General features: G+C 42.5%; 1 protein-coding gene across 1 annotated transcript in view; it reads right to left on the reverse strand.

The window, feature by feature from the left end:
• The window catches only part of LOC134359153 (cilia- and flagella-associated protein 54-like), a 510,505-nt gene that overhangs the window by 433,114 nt on the left and 51,246 nt on the right, over window positions 1-26,145 (reverse strand). Inside the window, exons 9-10 of the mRNA XM_063072102.1 lie at window positions 14,279-14,477; window positions 1,213-1,308 (exon numbers count right to left, since the gene is read on the reverse strand). Of these exons, the coding sequence (XP_062928172.1) occupies window positions 1,213-1,308; window positions 14,279-14,477 (295 nt within the window). The remainder of the gene's footprint in view (window positions 1-1,212; window positions 1,309-14,278; window positions 14,478-26,145) is intronic.

Genomic DNA, 26,145 nt, shown 5'->3' on the forward strand with positions numbered 1-26,145 from the left:
AGGTACACACATTTCAGCCCTTCTACCTGACAGTCTTTAAACCGTTTAATCTGCTTCTCTTTCCCCAAAACCTCTATATGTTAGATCTGGCTTTACTCCATGCATTTCTTTCACTGCTCTATCACTCTGGGTCCCATCCCCTTTGTAAATTAGTTTAAACCCTCCCGAACCATGCTAGCAAACCTACCTGCAAGGATATTGCTCCCCCTTGAGTTCAGGTGCAACCCATCCAATCTGTACAGGTCCCACCTTCCCCAGAAGAGATCCCAATGATCCAAAAATCTAAAACCCTGCTCCCTGCACCAACTCCTCAGCCACGCATTCAACTGCCATCTCCTCCAATTCTTACCATCACTGTCACGTAGCACTGGCAGCAACCCTGAGAACGCCACCCTTGAGGTCCTGTTCTTCAGCCTTCTGCCTAGTTCCCGAAACTCACACCTCAGGACCTTATCCCTCTTCCTGCCTATGTCATTGGTCCCTACATGTATCACGACTTCTGGTTGCTTTCCCTCTCGTACCAGGATGTCGTGCACCCGGTCACAGACATCCCGGACCCTGGCACCCGGGAGGCAACAAACCATGCGGGTGTCCTTCTCACTTCCACAAAATCTCCTGTCTGCTCCCCTGACTATAGAGTCCCCAATGACGACAGCTCTGCTCTTCTCCGTCCCACCCTTCTGCACCACAGGGTCAGACTCAGTGCCGGAGGCCCTGCCACCGTGGCTCACACCTGGTCGGTCGTCCCCACCAACGGTATCTAGGACGGTAAACTTATTATTCAGGGGAATGGCTACAGGGGTGCTCTGCACTACCTGTCTGCTCACCTTCGCTTTTCCCCCTCTGACTGTCACTTGCTTCTGACAGCCTAGGTGTGACTACCTTCCTGTAGCTCTCATCTATGACTGCCTCATTCTCCCTTATGAGTCGAAGATCATCCAGCTGCTGCTCCAGATTCCTTACATGGTCTTCCAGATCACCCAGCCATATGCACTTCTGGCAGATGTTAGTACAATTGGAGAAACACTTGGACAGGCACATGGAAGGATGTGAGCTGAACACAGCGAACTGGGATTAGCTGGGTGGTCAGTGTTGACTCGTTGGGTTGCAGAGGCTGTAACCGTGCTGCATAGCTCTGTGAATCTGAGAGTCTTTCTCTCCCCAAATTCTTTGTCATACAGAAAAGGATAACAAATTCAGAATGTGCCTCACCATTAGCTGCAAGCTCCATGAGGGAACTTGTTGGCTTTACTCCACCAACTGGATCAGTACAAGCACTGGAATTGAGATGAGTATTACCACCACCACCTAAAACAAAGCGTATTTCAGGATATTTATCATCATTACAGTAGTTGTATATATAACACACTTGAGCATTCATTATATATTCATTCCCAATACAATCAGGCCTTAAAAATCAGAGGGAACTTACAGCTTTTTCAACTGGTGTTATCAGTGCAGTTTGCAAACCTCACGCTATGGTCCATACATGCATTTTAAAGCTTACTAAATAAACCAGTTCTCAATAAATTAATTCTGGCAGTTAAACAACTGATGCTGCGCTGATATCAAGGCTGTAATTCTTTGGGAAGACTGATATACAATCGTTAGTTTCTCCTAATTTGAAATATACAGACTTGAGATTACTGTGAGAGCTGGAATTGTGCTGGCCAAAGTTGATTCTTTGCAGACAAAGGATTTAATACTATTGTCCATTACAATTGTTACCAAAAATTTCACATAGAATTTCTTGCTTTGTTCAACAGAAAGTATAAATTTAATCTAGAAAAATACAACAAAATAAAAGGTTTTCCTGTGGATAACTCTTAAGAAAATGATATTGGCATTTGAATTTGAATTGTTTTATTATTATCACATGCACCGAGATATGGTGAGAAAAACTTGACTTGCATACTGTTCAAATCATTACACAGTGCATCGAGATAGAGCAAGGTAAAAAAAAATAACAAAATGCAGAATAAAGTGTAACAGCAACAGAGAAAGTGTAGTGCAGGTAAACAATAAAGTGCAAGATCATAACAAAGAAGCTTGTGAGGTCAACAGTCCATCTTATAGTACTTGGAAACCATTTAATAATCTTAAAACAGTGGAGATGACACTGTCCTTATTAAAAATGGACACTCTATTTTGTAAACATAGCTATCTACAATTTTTTTTCCTTTCATCATTACCCAACCCGCAACGTCTTGAAGCTCCCCACAATAACCACAGGTAGGCTGCTGAAAGACTGGTCCTTTCAGAGGCATGTGCAGAACACTGATAATGACCACTTGACTTGGGAGGTCGAACTTCCAATTGCTGCATTCTTTCAAGAAAGTGATTATCATCGGGAGGAGGAGAAGATGGCGGCGCGACACAGCACGTGATGAATATCTGTAATCTGTCAAGAAGGAGGCCGTGCACAATTCTGATTTGATGGAGGCAGACATGAGAGCACGGAGGAACATCTGGTGAAACTTCTGAAATGCCTGCTTCACTGCCACTGCTACTGTGTGATCCGAAATCTCCAGAGGGGAAGGCCCCGAATCCTCAGCTTTGCCTGTTGCTTGGCGGCCAGGAATGGGGGTCGAAGCGCTCGGCAGAGATGGTGCTTGGTGTTGGAGGGCTGGCCAGAGGCTCAAAGTTTTCGGATGGACTCAGAGTCGGACTGTGGTTGGGTGCTTCCAGGATGCTGCATCGGCAAGCTTGCGGTGCTGAAAGCTCATGGCAGGGAGAGTTTTCTTCCTTCTACCGTCTGAGTGAGATGATGGGCTATTGGGACTTTGAGACTTTTTTTTACCGTGCCCATGGTCTGCTCTTATCAAATTATGGTATTGCTTTGCACTGTTGTAACTATACATTATAATTATGTGGTTTTGTCAGTTTTAGTCTTGGTCTGTCTTGTGTTTCTGTGATATCATACCGGAGGAACATTGTATCATTTTTTAATGCATGCATTTCTAAATGACAATAAACGAGGACTGAGTGTCCTCATATTCTAATCTAATCTCAGAAAGCTAGCTGTTGTGTACAGCTAGCTTTGTTTGTACAGCAAGCTTTCTCCTATGTTGAAGGAGAAAGTATGGCATACTGGGAGAGAACAAGGCTTTCAAACTCTTCAGAAGATGTCTGCAACACCGATCACAATCATATATTTCTCCATCAACCATGGCAGCCACTTGCATGCAATAAATTAGAATATTAGTGGTAAGACAGTTGTCACCTCCTAATAGAAACATAAAAACATAGAAAACCTACAGCACAATAGAGGCCCTTCAGCCCACAAAGCTGTGCGAAACATGTCCCTACCTTAGAAATTACCTAGGGTTACACAAAGCCCTCTATTTTTCTAAGCTCCATATACCTATCCAGGACTCTCTTAAAAGACCTATCATATCCACCTCCACCACCGTCGCTGGCAGCCATTCCATGCACTCACCACACTCTGCGTAAAATAACTTACCCCTGACATCTGTGTACCTAGTTCCAAGCATCTTAAAACTGTGCGTTCTCGTGCTAGCCATTTCAACCCTGGGAAAAAGCCTCTGACTATCCACATGATAAATGCCTCTCATCATCTTGTACACCTCTATCAGGTCACCTCTCATCCTCCATAGCTCCAAGGAGAAAAGGCTGAGTTCATTCAACCTATTCTCATTACGGATGCTCCCCAATCCAGGCAACATCCTTGTAAATCTCCTCTATGGTTTCCATATCCTTCCTGCAGTGAGGGAACCAGAACTGAGCAGAGTACTCCAAGTGGGATCTAACCACGGTCCTATGTAGCTGCAACTTTACCTCTCGGCTCTTAAATTCAATCCCACGATTAATGAAGGCCAATGCACCGTATGCCTTCTTAACCTGAGAGTCAATCTGCTCAGCAGCTTTGAGAGTCCTTTGGACTCGGACCCCAAGATCCCTCTGATCCTCCACACTGCCAAGAGTCTTACCATTAATACTATATTCTGCCATCATATTTCACCTACCAAAATGAACCTCCATACACTTATCCAGATTGAACTCCATCTGCCACTTCTCAGCCCAGTTTTGCATCCTATCAATATCCCGCTGTAACCGCTGACAGCCCTCCACACTATCCACAACACCTCCAACCTTTGTGTCATCAGCAAATTTACTAACCCATCCCTCCACTTCCTCATCCAGGTCATTTATAAAAATCACGAACAGTAGGGGTCCCAGAACATATCACTGAGGCACACCACTGGTCACAGACCCCCATGCAGAATATGACCCGTCTACAACCACTCTTTGCCTTCTGTGGGCAAGCCAATTCTGGATCCACAAAGCAATGTCCCCTTGGATCCTATGCCTACTTACTTTCTCAATAAGCCTTGCATGGGGTACCTGATCAAATGCCTTGCTGAAATCCATATACACTACATCCACTGCTCTACCTTCATCAATGTGTTTAGTCACATCCTCAAAAAATTCAATCAGGCTCGTAAGGCACGACCTGCCTTTGACAAAGCCATGCTGACTATTCCTAATCATATTATGCCTCTCCAAATGTTCAAAAATCCTGCCTCTCAGGATCTTCTCCATCAACTTACCAACCACTGAAGTAAGACCCACTGGTCTAAAATTTCCTGGGCTATCTCTATGCCCTTTCTTGAATAAGGGAACAACATCCGCAACCCTCCAATCCTCCGGAACCTCTCCCGTCCACATTGATGATGCAAAGATCATCTCCAGAGGCTCAGCAATCTCCTCCCTCGCCTCCCACAGTTGCCTGGGGTACATCTCATCTGGTCCTGGTGACTTATCCCAAGGGTACCCAACCTTTTCTGCACCACGGACCGGTTTAATATTGACAATATTCCTGCGGACCGGCTGACGGGGGGTGTTCAAGTTCAACAGTGCGTGACAGGGAATGAAGAAAGGTGCAGCTGACTCATATCGTTTCATATCGCAAAATCATATCGTTTCCTCATGGCCCAGTAGCACATGCTTTGCAGTCCGGTACCGGTCTGTGGCCCGGGGCCCGGTGATCGGGGTCCACTGACTTATCCAATTTGATGCTTTCCAAAAGATCCAGCACATCCTCTTTCTTAATATCTACATGCTCAAGCTTTTCAGTCCACTATCAGTCATCCTTATAATCGCCAAGATCCTTTTCCGTAGTGAATATTGAAGCAAGGTACTCATTAAGTACCTCTGCTATGTCCTCTGGTTCCATACTCACCTTTCCACTATCTCACTTGATTGGTCCTATTCTCTCACATCTTATCCTCTTGCTCTTCACGTACTTGTAGAATGCCTTGGGGTTTTCCTTAATCCTGTCTGCCAAGGCCTTCTCATGGCTCCTTCTGGCTCTCCCAATTTCATTCTTAAACTCCTTCCTGCTAGCCTTATAATCTCCTAGATCTCTATCATTACCTAGTTTTTTTTTTAACCTTTCATAAGCTCTTCTTTTCTTCTTGACTAGATTTACAACAGCCTTTCTACACCACAGTTCCTGTACCCTATCATCCTTTCCCTGTCTCATTAGAATGTACCTACGCAGAACTCTACGCAAATGTCCCTTGAACATTTGCCACATTTCTTCCGTACATTTCCCTGAGAACATCTGTTTCCAATTTATGCTTCCAAGTTTCTGCCTGATAGCCTCATATTTCCCCTTACTCCAATTAAACGCTTTCCTAACTTATCTGTTCCTATCCCTCTCCAATACTATGGTAAAGGAGGTAGAATTATGATCACTATCTCCAAAATGCTCTTCCACTGAGAGATCTGACTAGGTTCATTTCCCAATACCAGATCAAGTACAGCCTCTCCTCTTGTAGGCTTATCTACATATTGTGTCAAGAAACCTTCCTGAACACCTAACAAACTCCACCCCATTTAAAACCCTCGCTCTAGGCAGATGCCAATCGATATTTGGGAAATTAAAATCTCCCACCATAACAACCCTGTTATTATTACAACTTTCCGGAATCTGTCTCCTTCTCTGCTCCTTGATGCCCCTGTTACTATTGGGTGGTCTATAAAAACATCTAGTAGCATTATTGACTCCTTCCTGTTCCTAACTTCCACCCACAGAGACTCCGTAGGCAATCCCTCCATAACTTCCTCCTTTTCTGCAGCCGTGACATTATCTCTGATCAACAGTACCACACCCCCACCTCTTTTGCCTCCCTCCCTGTCCTTTCTGAAACATCTAAACCCTGGCACTCGAAGTAACCATTCCTGCTCCTGAGCCATCCAAGTCTCTGTAATGGCCACAACATCATAGCTCCAAGTACTGATCCACGCTCTAAGCTCATCCGCTTTGTTCATAATACTCCTTGCATTAAAATAGACACATCTGAAACCACTGGTCTGAGCATGCCCCTTCTCTATCACCTGCCTATCCTCCCTCTCACATTGTCTCCAAGCTTTCTCTATTTGTGAGCCAACCACCTCTTCCTTCATCACTTCAGTTCCATTCCCACCCCCCCAGCAATTCTAGTTTAAACTCCCCCAACAGCCTTTGCAAACCTCCCCACCAGGATATTGGTGCAACCTATCCTTTTTGTACAGGTCACACCTGCTCCAAAAGAGGTCCCAATCATCCAGAAATCTGAATCCCTGCCCCCTGTTCCAATCCCTCAGCCAAGCAGTTATCCTCCTCATTCTATTCCTGTACTCGCTGTCACATGGCACAGGCAGTAATCCCGAGATTACTACCTTTGTGGTCCTGCTTCTCAATTTCCTTCCTAACTTCCTGTAGTCTGTTTTCAGGACCTCCTCCCTTTTCCTAACTATGTCCTACCATGACCTCTGGCTGTCCTTCCCACTTCAGGATATTGTGGACGCAATCAGAAACATCCCAGACCCTGGCACTTGGGAGGCAAACTACCATCCATGTTTCTTTCCTGCGTCCACAGAATCGCCTGTGTGACTCCCCCCCATCACAGCTGCCATAATAGTTGTAATGTGGTCAAGTGAGGCATCTCCCTATTTCCACTGTTCCTTGATAGCGGTTTGCTCACGCTGGAGATCAAATTACTGCTGACTGACCAATTCTGATGGAATAAGGCTGAGACTCCATAATGGCACAAGGTCTTTAAATGGCTACACCCTGTGTCTTCATAAGAATAGACCCCTCAACCGTTAGCTGATATTCTACCAAACTTTTATAAGCAGCTGGTGTAGAAATGCATGCCACCTCCAAAGTAGAAACAATACTCTCCTAGCTCCACGTAACATCCTATAAGATCCAAGCTATGGGCCACTCAAGTTTCCTGTCACCTCTTGTATTCTATTTAATAGGCTAAACTGTATGCAAAGCATTTCACTATATATTCCAACTAGCCTGAAGTGGAATGCCTCCTTCTTGTTGGCCTCAGTTGATTCCTCCACGACAGTATTACTGAGTGCAGACACCCTTGAAGCCAGCAGAATAGCATTCCTTCTCCTGATACATACAGTGCCATGCAAAAGTTTGGGCACTCCTGGTCAAAATTTCTGTTACTGTGAATAGTTAAGTGAATAGAAGATGAACTGATCTCCAAAAGTCATAAAGTTAAAGATGAAACATTCTTTTCAACATTTTTTAATTAATTTTTATGCGTTTCTACAATAGAGCTACAGAAAAAAAATCAACAAAATGGAGATTTATACAGTGCAAAATAAACAAGTCTTTTCAACATTTTAAGCAAGATTAGTGTATTATTTTTGTTCTGTACAATTTTAGAGTGGGGAAAAAAGGAAAAGAGCACTATGCAAAAGTTTAAGCACCCCAAGAGATTTGAGCTCTCAGATAACTTTTACCAAGGTCTCAGACCTTAATTAGCTTGTTAGGGCTATGGCTTGTTCACAATCATTGTTAGGAAAGGCCAGGTGATGCAAATTTCAAAGCTTTATAAATATCCTGACTCCTCAAACCTTATCCCAACAATCAGCAGCCATGGGCTCCACTAAGCAGCTGCCTAGCACTCTGAAAATTAAAATAAATGATGCCCGCAAAGCAGGAGAAGGCTATAAGAAGATAGCAAAGCGTTTTCAGGTAGCCGTTTCCTCAGTTTGTAATGTAATTAAGAAATAGCAGTTAACAGGACTGGTGGAGGTCAAGTTGAGGTCTGGAAGACCAAGAAAACTTTCCGAGAGAACTGTTCATAGGATTGCTAGAAAGGCAAATCAAAACACTCATTTGACTGCAAAAGACCTTCAGGAAGATTTAACAGACTCTGGAGTGGTGGTGCACTGTTCTACTGTGCAGCGATACCTGCACAAATATGACCTTCATGGAAGAGTCATCAGAAGAAAACTTTCCCTGCGTCCTCACCACAAAATTCAGTGTCAGAAGTTTGCAGTGGAACATCTAAACAAGCCTGGTGCATTTTGAAAACCAGTCCTGTGGAGTGATGAAGTTAAAATAGAACTTTTTGGCCGCAATGAGCAAAAGTAAGTTTGGAGAAAAAAGGGTGCAGAATTTCATGAAAAGAACACTTCTCCAACTTTTAAGCACGGGGATGGATCGATCATGCTTTGGGCTTGTGTTGCAGCCAGTGGCATGGGGAACATTTCACCGGTAGAGGGAAGAATGAATTCAATTAAATACCAGCAAATTCTGGAAGCAAACATCACAACATCTGTAAAGAAAAAAAAATGCTTAAGATGAAAAGAGGATGGCTTCTACAACAGGATAATGATCCTAAATACACCTCAAAATCCACAATGGACTAACTCAAGAGGTGCAAGCTGAAGGTTTTGCCATGGCCCTCACAGTCCCCCGACCGAAACATCATGGAAAATCTGTGGATAGACCTCAAAAGAGCAGTGCATGCAAGGCGGCCCAAGAATCTCACAGAACTAGAAGCCTTTTGCAAGGAAGAATGGGTGAAAATCCCCCAAGCAAGAATTGAAAGACTCTTAGCTGGCTACAGAAAGCATTTACAAGCTGTGATACTTGCCAAAGGGGGTGTTACTAAGTACTGACCATGCAGGGTGCCCAAACTTTTGCTTTGGGCCTTTTTCCTTTTTTGTTATTTTGAAACTGTAGAAGATGGAAATAAAAAAAGTAATCTTGCTTAAAATATTAAAGAAATGTGTCATCTTTAACTTTATGCCTTTTGTAAATCAGGCCATCTTTTACTCGCTTAGCTAGTCACAGTAACAGAGATTTTGACCGGGGTGCCCAAACCTTTGCATGGCACTGTGTGTCATTTGTGGTGTCAGTGGCTGAACTAATTCTCGGGAATGATATGGAGAGTTCCTCCAATACAGCAGCCAGTCCCACATTTCTCAAGAACATCGGTAGCAACACCTGCATTTATCATTCATCTTTAATTGCCGTTGAATCACTGCAGTCACTGCAATCACTGAGGAACGTGTTCTCACAAAAATACCAAGGAGGAAATTCTAGGATTTGGATTTTGTTACAATGAAGGATTTGCTGATTATTTTCAAATCAGGGTGGTGTGCAATTTAGAGAACGTGAAGGATGGTGTAATTCAAGCATTCTCATAGCTGCCCTTATCCTTTTCGGTGGCAGAAGTCATGGATTGCCCAAGATAGTGGCTGAGACAAGTAGCGGCAATAAATTTTGTAGATTACATGACTATTGTAGAGGAAATTAAATTTTGGAGTGCAGGATGGATATTTTGTTCTAGATGATGTTGTTGACGCTGCATTTGTAGATAGTGTAAGGATTCAGGGTTGTCAGAAGATGAGTCACTCACCACAGTATACCCAGATTCTGGCTGTTCTAGCAGCCACAATATATACAGTATATGTCTAGTCTAGTTGAATTCCTGACTCCTAGTAAGCTTCGAAGATTGTGGGAGATTTCACAATGATCATTCCACTGAATGTTATGGAGAGCCAATTATTATTAGAGACAGCAAATGGATTTTAAAGAACAAAATATGACTTGCTGCTTATTCAGTCCAACTAAATATTATCTAGACCTTGATGCACGCAGATATGGACTGCTCTATTTGGTGAAACTCTATGAATGGAAATAAATATGTGTATTCATCAGTGATCTTAGGATGGAAGGAAGATTATTGATGAAGCATCTGAAGTTGGTTGAGGAAGTCCTGCAACACTGTGAGGAGCTCTCTCTAACAACCACAAACATCTTCCTTTGTGTAAGGTATGACGCCAATCATTTTGGCGTTTTTCCCTTGATTCCCATTGAACAGTTTTATCAGGGTTCCTTGACGCCAAATTCAATCAAGATTTGCCTATATATACGCAATGGGTGCTCACTCTCACTTTCACTCACCTTGGAACCTGGCTTTCTGGCCTGTATTTGGATCAAAGCTGCATTGAATTCTTAAAGCACATAGTCTGAGCAAAACCTGTATTTGGTATTGGTGACAAACACCTGCAATTTTCCAAAAGCTGGAAATCCAGAGCAAAAATGCTGCTTGGTATTTTTTCAATGGTATTTTCCATCACTTTTTTGATGGAAAAAAGTGATGGAATGAAAGTGAACTGACTGGCCAATAATCAAGCAAGTTTATATTTGTCCAGTCTTCTTCTTTATGAACAGGATGCATATGGGTTTTTGTCCCACATTGTCAGGATTACAACAACAGCAATTGCTACTGTACAAGAAAGATCTTAGTTAGAAATTTGTTCAAAATTCAACCAGCAGAGTTGTTCTTGTTCTTTCTTGTGATTGTAAGACCCTGTTGGACATTGGTAATGTGGAATACCGGGCATCCAATTCACTATTTCCTTGGAAAGACTCAAGGTGTTGGGGGGGGGAGTGCGTTACCTTGATTGTTGCGTGTTGTGGCCACCAGCAAGTATATATATTTTGTAACTGTATGTTCTTCTGCTATTATAATTATATGTGCCTTCGGCTGTGTGCAGCATTTGGTACTGTGCTTTGCAACTTGGCCCCAGAAGTACGCCATATCGTGTGGACCTATTCCTGTGTATGGTCAAATGACAATAAAATTTGAACTTGAAATTGGCATCAATGCAGTCCTGGGTGATCCACGGATATGAAAATATGAGCTGTCTCCTGAGTATTCATAGTTTTACAATTTAGCATATTTCAGTGCAGGGTTTAAAAAGATTACATTGGCATGCAGTACTCCATACTTCCTACAATGCCACTCTTGAAGGTCAACTCTGCTTCCATCTCCTACAAAATGCCCCAGATAGCAATAACTCTGGGTACAAAGGACTTCATACCCATTGTCTTTACTGTCCATAACAATATCAAATCTGTGAATTGGGGTTCATTCCTTTCCATCTCTGGTCCCTGTACCTAATGTTTTCTGCTGAATACAATTCATAGAAGTCGCATGCAATACCACATAATTCCATTGCATGAGTTGTTTCGGACATGTTACTCATCAAGGAACAACAAAGGTAAAAGCACACTTGCACTTGGGATCACATTTAAAGAAGCCATGTTTAAAAGCAGCAGTTTAAATATCCAATTCCACAGCAATTATCTTTCCGAAGGAATTCCATGGAATTTATAAGATTAAAACCCATTAGTATTAAAGGATAATGACAAAAAGAAATGCTGGAATTATTCTGAAGGTGAAGCAGTAACTCATAAAAGAGAAACAAGATTAAATGTTGTGAAGTTCCAGACTAAAAACTTCTATTTCTTTTCACTAATACTGCCAGATCTGCTGAGTATCTCCAGTGTTTTCCGTCTTTGTATTAGATTTCCAGCAAATGCAATAATTTCCTTAACTGCAGTTGGACTTAACTACAATTGGTGTAGTAGTACCACCTTAGCAGTTAACAATCAAGTCTCAAAAGGAAGGTTGTGGATTCAAGCCCTCATACAAACCATCCAATGAAGAATTGAAAGAGTTGTCTTTCAGATTAGATTAGATTAGATTATGAGGACACTCAGTCCTCGTTTATTGTCATTTAGAAATGCATGCATTAAAAAATGATACAATGCTCCTCCAGAATGATATCACGAGAAAAACAGGACAAACCAAGACTAAAACTGACAAAACCACATAATTATAACATATAGTTACAACAGTGCAAAGCAATACCATAATTTGATAAAGAGCAGACCATGGGCACGGTAAAAAAAAGTCTCATAGTCCCGATCGACTCATCACCTAACGCAGGCGGCAGAAGGGAGAAACTCTCCCTGCCATGAACCTTCAAGTGCCGACAACTTGCCGATGCATTGGAAGCACCCGACCGCAGCCGACTCTGAGTCCGTCCGAAAACTTCGAGCCTCCAACCAGCCCCTCTGATACAGCCTCTCCAAGCACCATCCCCTGCCGAGCGCTTCGACCCCTCCCCGGCCGCCGAGCAACAAGCAAAGCCGAGGACTCGGGGCCTTCTCCTCCAGAGATTCTGGACCACACAGTAGCAGCAGCAGCGAAGCAGGCATTTCAGAAGTTTCACTAGATGTCCTCCATGCTCTAACGTCTGTCTCCATCAAATCAGGATTGTGCACGGCACCCTACTTGACAAATAACAGACATCACCACCGGAGTGGCCGCTGCGAGCTACGTCGCGCTGCCATCTTCTCCTCCAGATCAGAACTTAAATCTGCATTATCAAGTGTAACCCTTTATACAGTTTTAATGCAGGACAAGGAAATTATCAAACTTCCCAAACAATATCATAGAAGAAAAAAAATAAAATTATTTGGTCTTTGACACAGAAAGAGCCCCAACTGCAGCAATGTACAAATTAGGCATCATTTTCTCTCATATTACAACAGCAACTATTTTTCAAAAATAATTCACTTCCTCTAATCCACATCAGGATCTGTTAAGAATGATGTACAAGATTTAATACAATCACAAGTTATTCTCTCTTCCACTCAAATCCAAGCTTTTTAAACATTAACAAACAATAATCAATTGTTATTTTTTTAAAACAATAATTGCTCACCAACAAATTTCCAGACAGGATAAAATCTTAGCAAAACTTGATTCCGTCCCCACTAAATCCACTGCCCAACATTTCCCAGAAAACCAGTACTTCAAGTCCTGGCACCATCCTCGTAAATCTCCCCTACACTTTCCAATGTAAAAACATCTTTCCTATAACAGGGTGATTAAAACTGAAGACAATATTCCAAATGTGGCCTCACCAACATCTTATACAACTGCAACATTTCACCCCAACTTCTATACTCAGTATCCTGACTGATGAAGGCCAGTGTACCAAAGGCCTTTTCACCACACTGTGTGTGATGCCACTTTTGGGAAACTATCTATTTGCACTTCTAGGTCCCTCGATTCTACAATTCTCCCCAAATCATACCATTCAATGTGGAAGACCTACCCTTGTTTGGCTTCCCTAAATCCAACACTTCATATTTATCTGGATTAAACTCCATTTGCCATTTCTCAGCCCACTTATCCAGCTGATCAAAATCCCACTAATTCTTTATAACCTTATTCACCGTCTATGGTTCCACCTATTTTTGGGTCATATGCAAACTTACTAATCATGCCCTGTATATTCTCAAAATCATTGGTATGATAAACAAAAATGGGCCCAGTGCTGACCCCTGAGACACACCACTAGTAACAGATCTCCATTCCAATAAACAATCTTCCACCACCACTCTTTGCTTCCTAGTATCAAACCAATTCTGAATTCAGCTTTCAAGCTCTCCCTGGATCCAATGCAACCTGTCCAGAGCAGCATACCATGTGAACCTTATCTCCCTGGTTACTCTGTTCTTTAATCTCATTAGTTTCTCCTTCATCTTCCCTGCCAAAGCTATCTCATTTCCCTTTTCTGCCCTCCTGATTTCCTTCTTAAATATACTCTGCTCCTCCAGGGATTTATTTGAGCCCAGCTGCCTATACCTGACTCATACTTCCTTCTATTCCTGACCAGAGCTTCAATATCTCTTATCAGCCAGGATTCCATACTCCTGCATCCCTGCTCTTCACTCTAACAGGACCATTCAGTCCATGACCTCTTGCTATCTCACTTTTAAAAGCCTCGAATGGCTGATTGCAAGGTTCTTGCATTCCAAAATGCCAAAGTAAGTCCCAGCAACAGTTAAGGGTAATTGGGCAAAATGGTAGCCAATCACAACTGAATTACAAGCAAATCAGAGCTGTTTTATTGAGAGGGAACCCTAAATAACAAGACTTTTGGTCTGAACATGCATTGACCAGGAGAACTACAAAAGGACGACTAGGGACAAAAGGACAACAGCTTACTCCACGTGATTCAACCATTATAAATGGGACAGCTTTTATGTTACAATTCAGTCCTTCTTAATGACAAGTATAATTGAAGGGAGGCTAAATCTAGAATGATACAAGTTAAGCAGTGTAAAAAAAAGTGTAGAATATCACACCTGAAATGAGTAGCAAGCCTGCCAGGAAAAGTTCCATTGTCACATCAAGTACCTCCTGCTCAGCTGGAACAGGAGGCTTAGTTTGCAGAACACGACGATTACCACCTGACAAAGCTTCTGAAATAGCAAGAAACTGGGCTGCACTGCCATTAAACATTTCCACCAATAAAAATTCTGTGGGATTGTGTGGCCAGGGTTGCTGTAGAAAATAAAAGAAGAACCATTAATCCAGAAAAAAACAACATAATAAAAACACCAACATAACTTGTTTCATTCATTGAGCTAAGAAATATTTGCCTGGTGAACTATCAAGCTTGTTGATGAACATCTAAATAGTTCAGGATTTAGTATAGAAAACAATCTTGGGTTCTGTCCAATCTATCCATTTGCAGTAGCACCTCACTACACCACTTTCATGCTTCAGAATCAGAATCAGAATCCTTTATTATCGCCAAGTATGTGGACACATACAGGGAATTTGATGCCGGTTTCCCTGAGCTCTCACTGTACAGAATCAAAAAGCAAACAAAACAATAGTGAACTATATACAATGAGGTATACCTGTGTATGTACAGGTGTTCTTGGTTTATAATAGACTAAAATTCAAGTGTTCATAAGACTGATGGCATACGGAAAGAAACTGTTCTTGTACCTATTTGTCTTGGCATACAGTGATCTAAACGGCCTACCAGAAGGAAGGCATTGGAACAAGTGATGTCCAGGGTGTGATGGGTCTACAATGATCCTGCTTGCTCGCTTCCTGACTCTAGATGCATATAAGTCCTGGATCAAGAGCAGTTTCACACCAATAATCCTTTCCGCAGCCCTGGCCGTTCTTTGGAGTCTATTCTTGTCTTGTTTCGTAGCTGATCCAAACCAGACAGTGATGGATGAACAGAGGACAGACTGGATTATCCCTGAATAGAATTGAATCAGCAGCTCCTGAGGCAGGTTGTACTTCCTGAGTTGACATAGGAAATACAAATTCTGCTGAGCCTTTTTGATAAGAGTGTCCGCACTGGGTGTCCACTTCAGGTCCTGGGAGATTGTGACACCCAGAAAACCTGAAAGTCTCCACAGCAGACACAATACTGTTGAATATAGTTTGAGTGGGGGGAGTATTGGGGGGCTCCTCCTGAAGTCCACTATCATCTCCACAGTCTTGAGCGTATTTAGCTCCAGATTGTTCTAACCACACCAGAGGGCCAGCCGTTCCACCACCCGTCTGTATGCAGACTCATCACCGTCTCGGATAAGGCCAATGACAATTGTGTCGTCTGCAAACTCCAGGAGTTTAACAGATGGATCCTGTGAGGTGCAGCCATTAGTGTAAAGGGAGAAGAGCAGTGGGGAGAGCACACATCTCTGGGGGGCACCGGGACTGATTGTCCAGGTGCTAGAAATGATGCTCCCCAGCCTCACCTGCTGCACCCTGTCAGTCAGGAAGCTTGTGATCCACTGACAGATGGCGGGGGAGACAGTGAGTTGGGTGAGTTTGGAGTAGAGGATTTCTGGGTCGAGTGGATGAGTGGAGTGGAGGATTTCACTGGTCTATCTTCTCCAATCTCAATCGCCCTCATATCCTTATAGACCGGCCTTTCTCAACCTTTAAGCCCTGGCGGAACCCTTGAAATAATTTTCAGGTCTCAGGGAACCACTGTGTAAAAGTGATTATATCTACAGCTCATGGTATGCTAGTAACTTGTAGATATAATAATCGAAAAATAATTGTCAATGCTCTTTTGAGTAGAGAATGAATTTTTAGCCAGCCTTTCTTGAAAACAAAACAGGTAGTTAAGCTTAGCTTACCTTTCTTGAAATTAATCTCTTTCCTTCCCTTTCATAAATTTTAAAAATTCATAAGGCAAACATAATAAATTTCTGTTAAATAACTGGCGTAAGCCAAAATGGCAGTTAATTTTTCTAAAGGTAGGCTTGGTATATTTAATTTAAATAAAGGTTGTAAATTTATTTAACTTATGAAAATTTATTGACAATATTGAAGCAGTGTGGTGTGACAATGTCAGAATTTTGTTTTACAAGAGAAACAAATCTCTCATGGAGCCAACCATTGATAGGCCACCATCAGTACAGACGCCAACACAATTCCTCCAAGACAAACCTTTTGTTTCCAGATATGAAAAACAAACATTAAATATATCTTGGCCTTTGCTTGTTTTGAGCAGCTCTTTGCAACAGAAAAAAATTATTGAATTTCACTATCATTTACAAATCTTACAAATACCATTTATTGGTGAAATCTGTTGGCTCATCAACCTATATAGAGAAGCTGTTGTTTTTCAGTTTATCACACCAAACTTCTTCAGCATCACATGACATGTCATCAACACGCCGACTTATTGTACTCTTTGAGAGTGAAACATTTTCAATTTCTCATACAACATCTTGTCCTAGCATTTTACATGCTGGCATCATTGTGTTCTCACCAACTGTGTGGCTTTTCCTTTTTGGGGTAATAACTTCTGCTACTAAATAACTTGCTTCCTCACCTTTTTACTGTGACTTTATTAACAAAAACTTTACTCTGTTTGTTTTGAGATTTCAATAGTCGTTTAAAATAATCAGCACTTTTACGTGTCATATGGCTGTGATTTGTAGTTATAAGCATCTTTTCAATTTTGCTGGAGCCATCGCTGTATTTGTAAGTTGTTTGTCATAGACTAGGCACAATGGAATGGAACAACTTGGATAAGTAGCTTTCATTGTAAATATGGACATTTTTGTGTCTGTTGTTGCATAATAAGAACAGCATAATGAATAACTATGAAGGCGGAGCTTAGGAGGGATAATGGCACCTAATGGCAACTCCTTTGCTTGCATCTTCAGAAACAGCTCTATTTCCACCTTTCATATCTTTATTTTTCCCTTTCAGGGTTCTTTCGAAGACCCTGACCTGGAGTTACATGCAGGCTTCGGTTCTTTGCAAGAATGGGACCCGTTCTCAGGGTTCTACAACCAGCCATTATTCAACATGCCAAGGGTTTGGCCTGAGTGTCTCGATAGTGTTCGAAAGCCGAAGATCTTGGGGCTCTGGAGATGGGCGGATCGAGGGTCGGTGTCATGGCAGGAGACTCGTGTATCATCGGGGAGGCCGGAAAATCTTTCACTTTGGGCCCGAAGACCAGAAGTCTTTGCGATCTTTGGACACAGAGCTCAAAAAAGCGACAAAACGGACTTTTAACATCGTAAACCAGAGGGCTGTTGTTATGTCTCCCGCTCACTGTGAAAATGGAGGACACCTCCCTCTCCCTTGCCAGGGAGAGAGAGACCTGTGATTTGTCAAATGTCAGATGAAATGTGAAGCCTTTGGGGTAACTTTGGTCTGTGTCTTTGCTAATGCTTAGCACACGCTTGGGCTCAGTGATGGTACCAATGCACGTTTTGTTTTGCTGGTGGGGGTAGGGGGGATCGTAGCTCACTGCCACTTACACGCAGGAGGGGGAGCTGGGGGGGAGACTTTGGGGTTCTCACATTTAACTGTTCATTCTTTGGGCACATAAAGTATTTCAGGATGTATATTGTATACATTTCTCTGACATTAAATTCAACCTTTGACCCTTTGAATCTTTGAACTAAATGAGAAAACTGCAAGAAACATAAAAACTTCACAAGACAAATCGTTTCTAACCTACATAATCTACCTTTTGCAACATTTACGAGAGCAAAACAGCAGGCCAGCAGCTGAGTCGCAGCATGTAAAAATTCCTTCTAATTTTCTACTACAGTGGTAGATTGATCACTCCCATAAATCAGTTGGTGGCACGTAAGGGGAAATTAGGGGAGATAATTCAGGAGGGAGAGACTGACATCACAGTCCAAGCTGGGAAAGTCTATTCAATGTTCAGAAAATGCACTTCACGCTCGTCATCGGCCAACTGTCCTCCCCTCCATGCAATATGGCACTCACTAATTATCAACAGCCTCCCCTATCCCCCATCAAAAACTGAGTATGGACTCAACCAAATAAGCGCAGTCCTACAGTGCAGCACCATACAGAGCTGAGATTGCTAACACAACTGCGCAGTCACTGCCCACCACTGCAGGTGCTAGCATCATTAGCATCACCAATGTGCAAAGTTCAAAGAACGACGTTTATTTCTTTTATCACGATCTTTCACGGAACCCTTAGCAACCTGTCGTGGAACCCCAGTTGAGAAATCCTGCTATACAGTAAAGTGACTGGAGAAGGTTTTAAGCTGGCCTGGCAGGAAAAGAATGGGGAGTGGCAAAATCCATGTGGAAGATGGTAGTTGATCAAGTCAGAATCAGGTTTACTATCACCAGCATATATCATGAAATTTGCTTAGTTAGCACCAGCAATACATGATCATTTAGAAAAAATAAGTATATTTATGTATATTAAATAGTTAAATTAAAACTAGTTCAATAACAGAAATAATATTAAAAAAGTGAGGTAGTATTCATGGGTTCAATGTCCATTTAGGAATCGAATGGCAGAGGGGAAGAACCTGTTGCTGAATCACTGAGTGTGTGCCTTCAGGTTTCTGTACTTCCTGATGGTAACAATGAGAAGAGGGAATGTCCTGGGTGATGGAGGTCCTTAATGATGGATATTGAACCCGTGAACACTACCTCACTTCTTTAAATATTATTTCTGGTCTTGCATGATTTTTAATCTATTTAATATACAAATATTGTAATTGATTTACTTATTTATTATTATTTTTTCTTCTTCTATATTATGTATTGCATTGAACTGCTGCTGCTAAGTTAACATATTTCGCGACACATGCTGGTGATAATAAACCTGATTCTGATTCTTTCTGAGGTACCACTCCTTGACGATGTCTTGGATACTGATATCAGTATTACAGTGGAGTAAAGGGAATTACAGAGCATGAGAGAGGAGTTATCCAGAATTGATTTTAAAAGAACAATGGTAGGGATGATAGCAGAACAGAAATGTCTGGAATTTCCAGAAGTAATTCGGAAGGCAAGGCACACACACGTCCCAAAGAGGAAGAAGGAAAAATGACATAACTGTGGCTAACAAGAGAACTCAAAGCCACCATAAAAGCCAAAGAGAGGGCATATAATAGAGCAAAAATTAGTGGGAAATTAGAGGATTGGGAAGCTTTTAAAACCCAGCAGAAGGCAAATAAAAAAAGCCATTAAGAAGGTAAAGATGAAATATAAAAGTAAGCTAGTCATTAATATTAAAGAGGATACCAAGTTTCTTCAGACACTAAAGTGTAAAAGACAGGTGAGAGTGGGTATTGGACCACTGGAAAATGATGCTGAAGACATAGTAATGGAGGACATTGAAATGGTGGGTGAACTGAATGTGTATTTTGCATCAATCTTCATGGCAGAAAACACTAACAGTATGGTGGAAGGTCCAAGTGTCAGGGATTATGAAGTGTTCAAAGTTACCAAAACTAGACAGAAGGTTCTTGGGGAACTGAAAGGTCTGAAGGTAGATAATTCACCTGGACCAGATCATGTACACCCCAGTGTTCTGAAAGAGTGGCTGAAAAGATTGTGGAGGCATTAGTAATGATCTTTCAAGAATCACTCAACTCTGGAATGGTTCCAGAAGACTGGAAAATTGCGAATGTCATTCCACTCTTCAAGAAAGGAGACGGGCAGAAGGAAACTATATGCCATAGTCAACATGCTTTTCTCAAGGGAAATTCTTGCCTTGATAAATCTCCTGGATTCTTTGAAGAAATAACAAGCAGGATAGGCAATGGAGAATTAGTTGATATTGTGTACTTGGTATTGTATACTTTCAGAAGGCTTTCACAAGGTGCCACACATGAGGCTGCTTAACAAGCTACAAGCCTATGGCATTACAGAAAAGAGTCCAGCATGGATAAAGCAGTGGCTGACTGGCCAGAGGCAAATAGTGAAAACAAAGGGAGCCTTTTCTGGATGGTTGCCAGTGACTAGTGGTGTTCCACAGGAGTCTGTATTGAAACCAATTCATTTTACATTACATGTTAATAATTTGGATGATGGAATTGATGGCTTTGTTGCAAAGTCTGCAGATGATATGAAGGTAGGTGAAGAGGCAGGTAGTTATGAGGAAGTAGAGAGGCTACAGAAGGACTTGGGCATTAGGAGAATGGGCAAAGAAATGGCAGATGGAACACACTGTGGGGAAGTGTATGGTCATGCACTTAGGTAGAAGAAATGAATTTATTTTTAAATGAAGAGAAAATACAAAAAAAAACTGAGGTGCCAAAGACTTTGGAGTCCTTGTGCAGGATTCCCTAAAGGTTAATTTTCAGGTTGAGTTTTTGGTGAGGAAGGCAAATGCAATGTTAATATTCATTTCAAGAAGACTAGAATATAAAAGCAAGGATATGATGTTGGGACTTTACAAAGCACCAGTGAGTCCTCACTCCTATATTTTATGGTCTAATGGTCTACTACAGAGGCTAGTACCCAAGATGGAATGGACTAATTTTACAACTTTCTGTCATTTCTTTTGATCCTGTGCAGTAGCGACACCGCCCCCACAAATACCACCACGTGATCTGCCTGTCAAAATGTTCTCCACAGTACATCTGTAGAAATTTAAGTGTTAAGGTGACAAATCAAACCTCCTCAAACTCTTCAGGAAATATAGCCACTGTCTTGTTTTCTTTATTGCTGCATTGATATGTTGGGGACAGGTTAGATCGTCAGAGATCTTGACACCCAGGAACTTGAAATTGCTCACTGTCTCCATTTCTGATCTCTCTATGAGGATAGGTTTGTGTTCCCTCATCATACCCTTTCTGAAGTCCACAATCAGCTCTTTGGACTTACTGACATTGAGTTGAAGGTTGTTGCTATGACACCACTCAACCAGCTCGTACATCTCATTCCTATTCATCCTCTCATCTCCATCTGAAATTCTACCAACAATGTTTGTATCATCAAATTTATAGATGGCATTTCAGCTACACCTAGCCACACAGTCAAGGGTATAGAGAGAGTAGAGATGTGGGCTGAGCACACATGCCTGAGGTGCGCCAGTGTCGATCATCAGAGAGGCGGAGATATCATTACCAATCGCAAGGTTGTGGTCTTCTGGTTAGGAAGTTGAGGGTCCCAGTTGCAGAGGGAGGTATAGAGACCCAGATTTTGTAGCCTTGTCAATTAGCACTGTGGGAATGATGGTGTTAAACATTGAGCTATTGTCAACGAACAGCATCCTGCTATGGGTGTTTGTATTGTCCAGGTGATCTAGGGCTGTGTGAAGAGCCATTGAGATTATGTCTGCTGTAGATCTATTGTGGCATAGGCAAATTGCAGTGGGTCCAGGTCCTTGCTGAGGCAGGAGTTGATTCAAGCCTCTCAAAGCATTTCATCACTGTAGGTGTGAGTGCTACTGGATGATGTTCATAGTATCAGGGGAAGGGAGGGAGGGGAGGGAGGAAACGTCGACTCAGACCTTGAAAGGCCTGCATCAGGCATTTTCATGCCTTACAAGGCACAGATTGGAAGTCTGTGTGGGGCGCCACTCCTCACACAGACACCAGAGCAAAGTGTGGTTAAGTAAGTGCCTTGCTTAAAGACACAAACATGCTGCCACAGCTGAGGCTCGAACTTGCAACCTTCAGATCACTAGACAAACGTCTTAACCACTTGTCATAGAATCAAATGAGACTTAAAGAACTAAAGAACCAAAGATTAAGGATGCAAAGAATGTTTCGTCAGTTTAAATACCGATATTTTAATGAAAGAAGATTAAGAAATAGAAACAAATGAAAAGAACAGATAAACAGGTAAGAGTGGGACACAGAAGCAACTTTTGCAATGTAGCAACTCAGAGCCTGTTCACAATATCAATTGGCAGGATAGGTGGGCATAAACTGACAAAAGCAATTCAATCCAGGTAAGTGTGAGGTAATGCATCAGGCGAAGGCAAATCAAGCATAATAATTGGTCAAACATTATTTGGTGTAGACAAATGGAAGGATGTTTGAGTGTATGCCCACAGATCCCTGAAGACAGATTCTTGGAGAAGACAAGGTAAATGCCAAGAGGAGGTTTCCACTCGTATGAGAGTCCAGAACAAATGAGCTTGCCCTCAGATTAAGGGGACGTCCATTGAAGACCAAGAAAGAATTCAAAGTTCAAAATAAATTTATTATCAAAGTATATATCTGTCACCATATATAATCCTGAGATTTCTTTTCTTGCGGATGTACACAGTAAATCCGAGAAACACGACAGATTCAATGAAAGACCAAAACAGGATGGTCAAACAACCAATGTACATTAGACAATAAATACAAAATATAATAATAATAAACAAATAAGCAATAAATATTGAGAACATGAGGTGAGAGTCCTTGAAAGTGAGTCCACAGGTTGTGGGAATACATCAGTGATGGGGCAAGTTAAGCTGAATGAAATTATCCCCTCTGGTTCAAGAGCCTGATGATTGAGGGGTAATAACTGTTCCTGAACCTGGTGGTGTGCGTCCTGAAGCTCTTGTACTTTCCTCCTGATAGTAGCAGCAAGAAAAGAATGTGGCTTGGGTGAAGGGGGTCCTTCATGATGCATGCTGCTTTCCTGCAACAGTGCTCCACGTAGATGTGCTCAAAGGTGGGGAGTGCTTCACCTGTGATGGACTAGGCCATATGCACTACTTCTTGTAGGATTTTCTAGATTATGTAGAATGTATTCTCTCAGAAGGTATGAATCTTTGGAATTTGTGGCAGAGTTCCTGTCTATACTTAAAGCCAAGACTGATAGATTTCTAACCAATAATAGAATCAAGATACATCTGAAGAAAGATGCTTTTGCAAGATCCAATTTAATAGGAGAGCAGGCTCTGCTCAGTCCTGCTCTGCCATTTAGTAGGATCTTAGCATATCCACATTCTTCTTGTGTTCTCATGGTCCAGCAAGTAGTTATAGAACATAGAATAGTACAGCACAGTACAGGCCCTTCAGCCCACAATGTTGTGCCGACCCTCAAACCCTGCCTCCCATATAAGCCCCCACCTTAAATTCTTCCATATACCTGTCTAGTAGTCTCTTAAACTTCAATAGTGTATCTGCCTCCACCACTGACTCAGGCAGTGCATTCCACGCACCAACCACTCTCTGAGTAAAAAACCTTCCTCTAATATCCCCCTTGAACTTCCCACCCCTTACCTTAAAGCCATGTCCTCTTGTATTGAGCAGTGGTGCCCTGGGGAAGAGGCGCTGGTTATCCACTCTATCTATTCCTCTTATTATCTTGTACACCTCTATCATGTCTCCTCTCATCCTCCTTCTCTCCAAAGAGTAAAGCCCTAGCTCTCTTAATCTCTGATCATAATGCATACTTTCTAAACCAGGCAGCATCCTGGTAAATCTCCTCTGTACCCTTTCCAATGCTTCCACATCCTTGCTATAGTGAGGTGACCAGAACTGGACACAGTACTCCAAGTGTGGCCTAACCAGAGTTTTATAGAGCTGCATTATTACATCGCGACTTTTAAACTCTATCCCTTGACTTATGAAAGCTAACACCCCATAAGCTTTCTTAACTACCCTATCCACCTGTGAGGCAACTTTCAGGGATCTGTGGACATGTACCCCAAGATCCCTCTGCTCCTCCACACTACCAAGTATCCTGCCATTTACCTTGTACTCTGCCTTGGAGTTTGTCCTTCCAAAGTGTACCACCTCACACTTCTCTGGGTTGAACTCCATCTGCCACTTCTCAGCCCACTTCTGCATCCTATCGATGTCTCTCTGCAATCTTTGACAATCCTCTACACTATCTACAACACCACCAACCTTTGTGTCATCTGCAAACTTGCCAACCTACCCTTCTACTCCCACATCCAGGTCGTTAATAAAATCATGAAAAGTGGAGGTCCCAGAACAGATCCTTGTGGGACACCACTAGTCACAATCCTCCAATCTGAATGTACTCCCTCCACCACCACCCTCTGCCTTCTGCAGGCAAGCCAATTCTGAATCCACCTGGCCAAACTTCCCTGGAACCCATGCCTTCTGACTTTCTGAATAAGCCTACCGTGTGGATCCTTGTCAAATGCCTTACTAAAATCCATATAGATCACATCCACTGCACTACCCTCATCTATATGCCTGGTCACCTCGTCAAAGAACTCTATCAGGCTTGTTAGACACGATCTGCCCTTCACAAAGTCATGCTGATCAGACTATGATTCTCTAAATGTCTATAGATCCTATCTCTAAGAATCTTTTCCAACAGCTTTCCCACCACAGACGTAAGGCTCACTGGTCTATAATTACCCGGACTATCCCTACTACCTGTTTTGAACAAGGGGACAACATTTGCCTCCCTCCAATCCTCCGGTACCATTCCCGTGGACAACGAGGACATAAAGATCCTAGCCAGAGGCTCAGCAATCTCTTCTCTCGCCTCGTGGAGCAGCCTGGGGAATATTCCTTCAGGTCCCGGGGACTTATCTGTCTCAATGTATTTTAACAACTCCAACACCTCCTCTCCCTTAATATCAACATGCTCCAAAACATCAACCTCACTCATATTGTCCTCACCATCATCAAGTTCCCTCTCATTGGTGAATACCAAAGAGAAGTATTCATTGAGGACCTCGCTCACTTCCACAGCCTCCAGGCACATCTTCCCACCTTTATCTCTAATCAGTCCTACCTTCACTCCTGTCATCCTTTTGTTCTTCACATAATTGAAGAATGCCTTGGGGTTTTCCTTTACCCTACTCGCCAAGGCCTTCTCTTGCCCCCTTCTTGCTCTTCTCAGCCCCTTCTTAAGCTCCTTTCTTGCTTCCCTATATTCCTCAATAGACCCATCTGATCCTTGCTTCCTAAACCTCATGTATGCTGCCTTCTTCCACCTGACTAGATTTTCCACCTCACTTGTCACCCATGGTTCCTTCACCCTACCATTCTTTATCTTCCCCACCGGGACAAATTTATCCCTTACATCCCGCAAGAGATCTCTAAACATCGACCACATGTCCATAGTACATTTCCCTGCTAAAACATCATCCCAATTCACACCCGCAAGTTCTAGCCTTACAGCCTCATAATTTGCCTTTCCCCAATTAAAAATTTTCCTGTTCTCTCTGATTCTATCCTTTTCCATGATAATGCTAAAGGCTAGGGAGCGGTGGTCACTGTCCCCCAGATGCTCACCCACTGAGAGATCTGTGACCTGACCCGATTCATTACCTAGTACTAGATCTAGTATGGCATTCCCCCTGGTCGGCCTGTCCACATACTGTGACAGGAATCCATCCTGGACACACTTAACAAACTCTGCCCCATCTAAACCCTTGGAACTAATCAGGTGCCAATCAATATTAGGGAAGTTAAAGTCACCCATGATAACAACCCTGTTATTTTTGCACCTTTCCAAAATCTGCCTCCCAATCTGCTCCTCTGTATCTCTGCTGCTACCAGGGGGCCTACAGAATACCCCCAGAAGAGTAACTGCTCCCTTCCTATTCCTGACTTCCATCCATATTGACTCAAAAGAGGATCCTGCTACATTACCCACCCTTCCCGTAACTGTAATAGTATCCCTGACCAGTAATGCCACCCCTCCTCCCCTTTTTCTGCCCTCTCTATCCCTTTTAAAGCACTGAAATCCAGGAATATTGAGAATCCATTCCTGCCCTGGTGCCAGCCAAGTCTCTGTAATGGCCACTACATCATAATTCCATGTATGTATCCAAGCTCTCAGTTCATCACCTTTGTTCCTGATGCTTCTTGCATTGAGGTATACACATTTCAGCCCTTCTACCTTACTGTCTTTACACCGTTTATTCTGCTTCTCTTTCCTCAAAGCCTCTCTGTATGTTAGATCTGGCTTTACTCCATGCACTTCTTTCACTGCTCTATCGCTCTGGGTCCCATCCCCCT

Source organism: Mobula hypostoma, chromosome 20, assembly GCF_963921235.1.
Source record: "Mobula hypostoma chromosome 20, sMobHyp1.1, whole genome shotgun sequence".
Lineage (NCBI taxonomy): Eukaryota > Metazoa > Chordata > Chondrichthyes > Myliobatiformes > Myliobatidae > Mobula > Mobula hypostoma.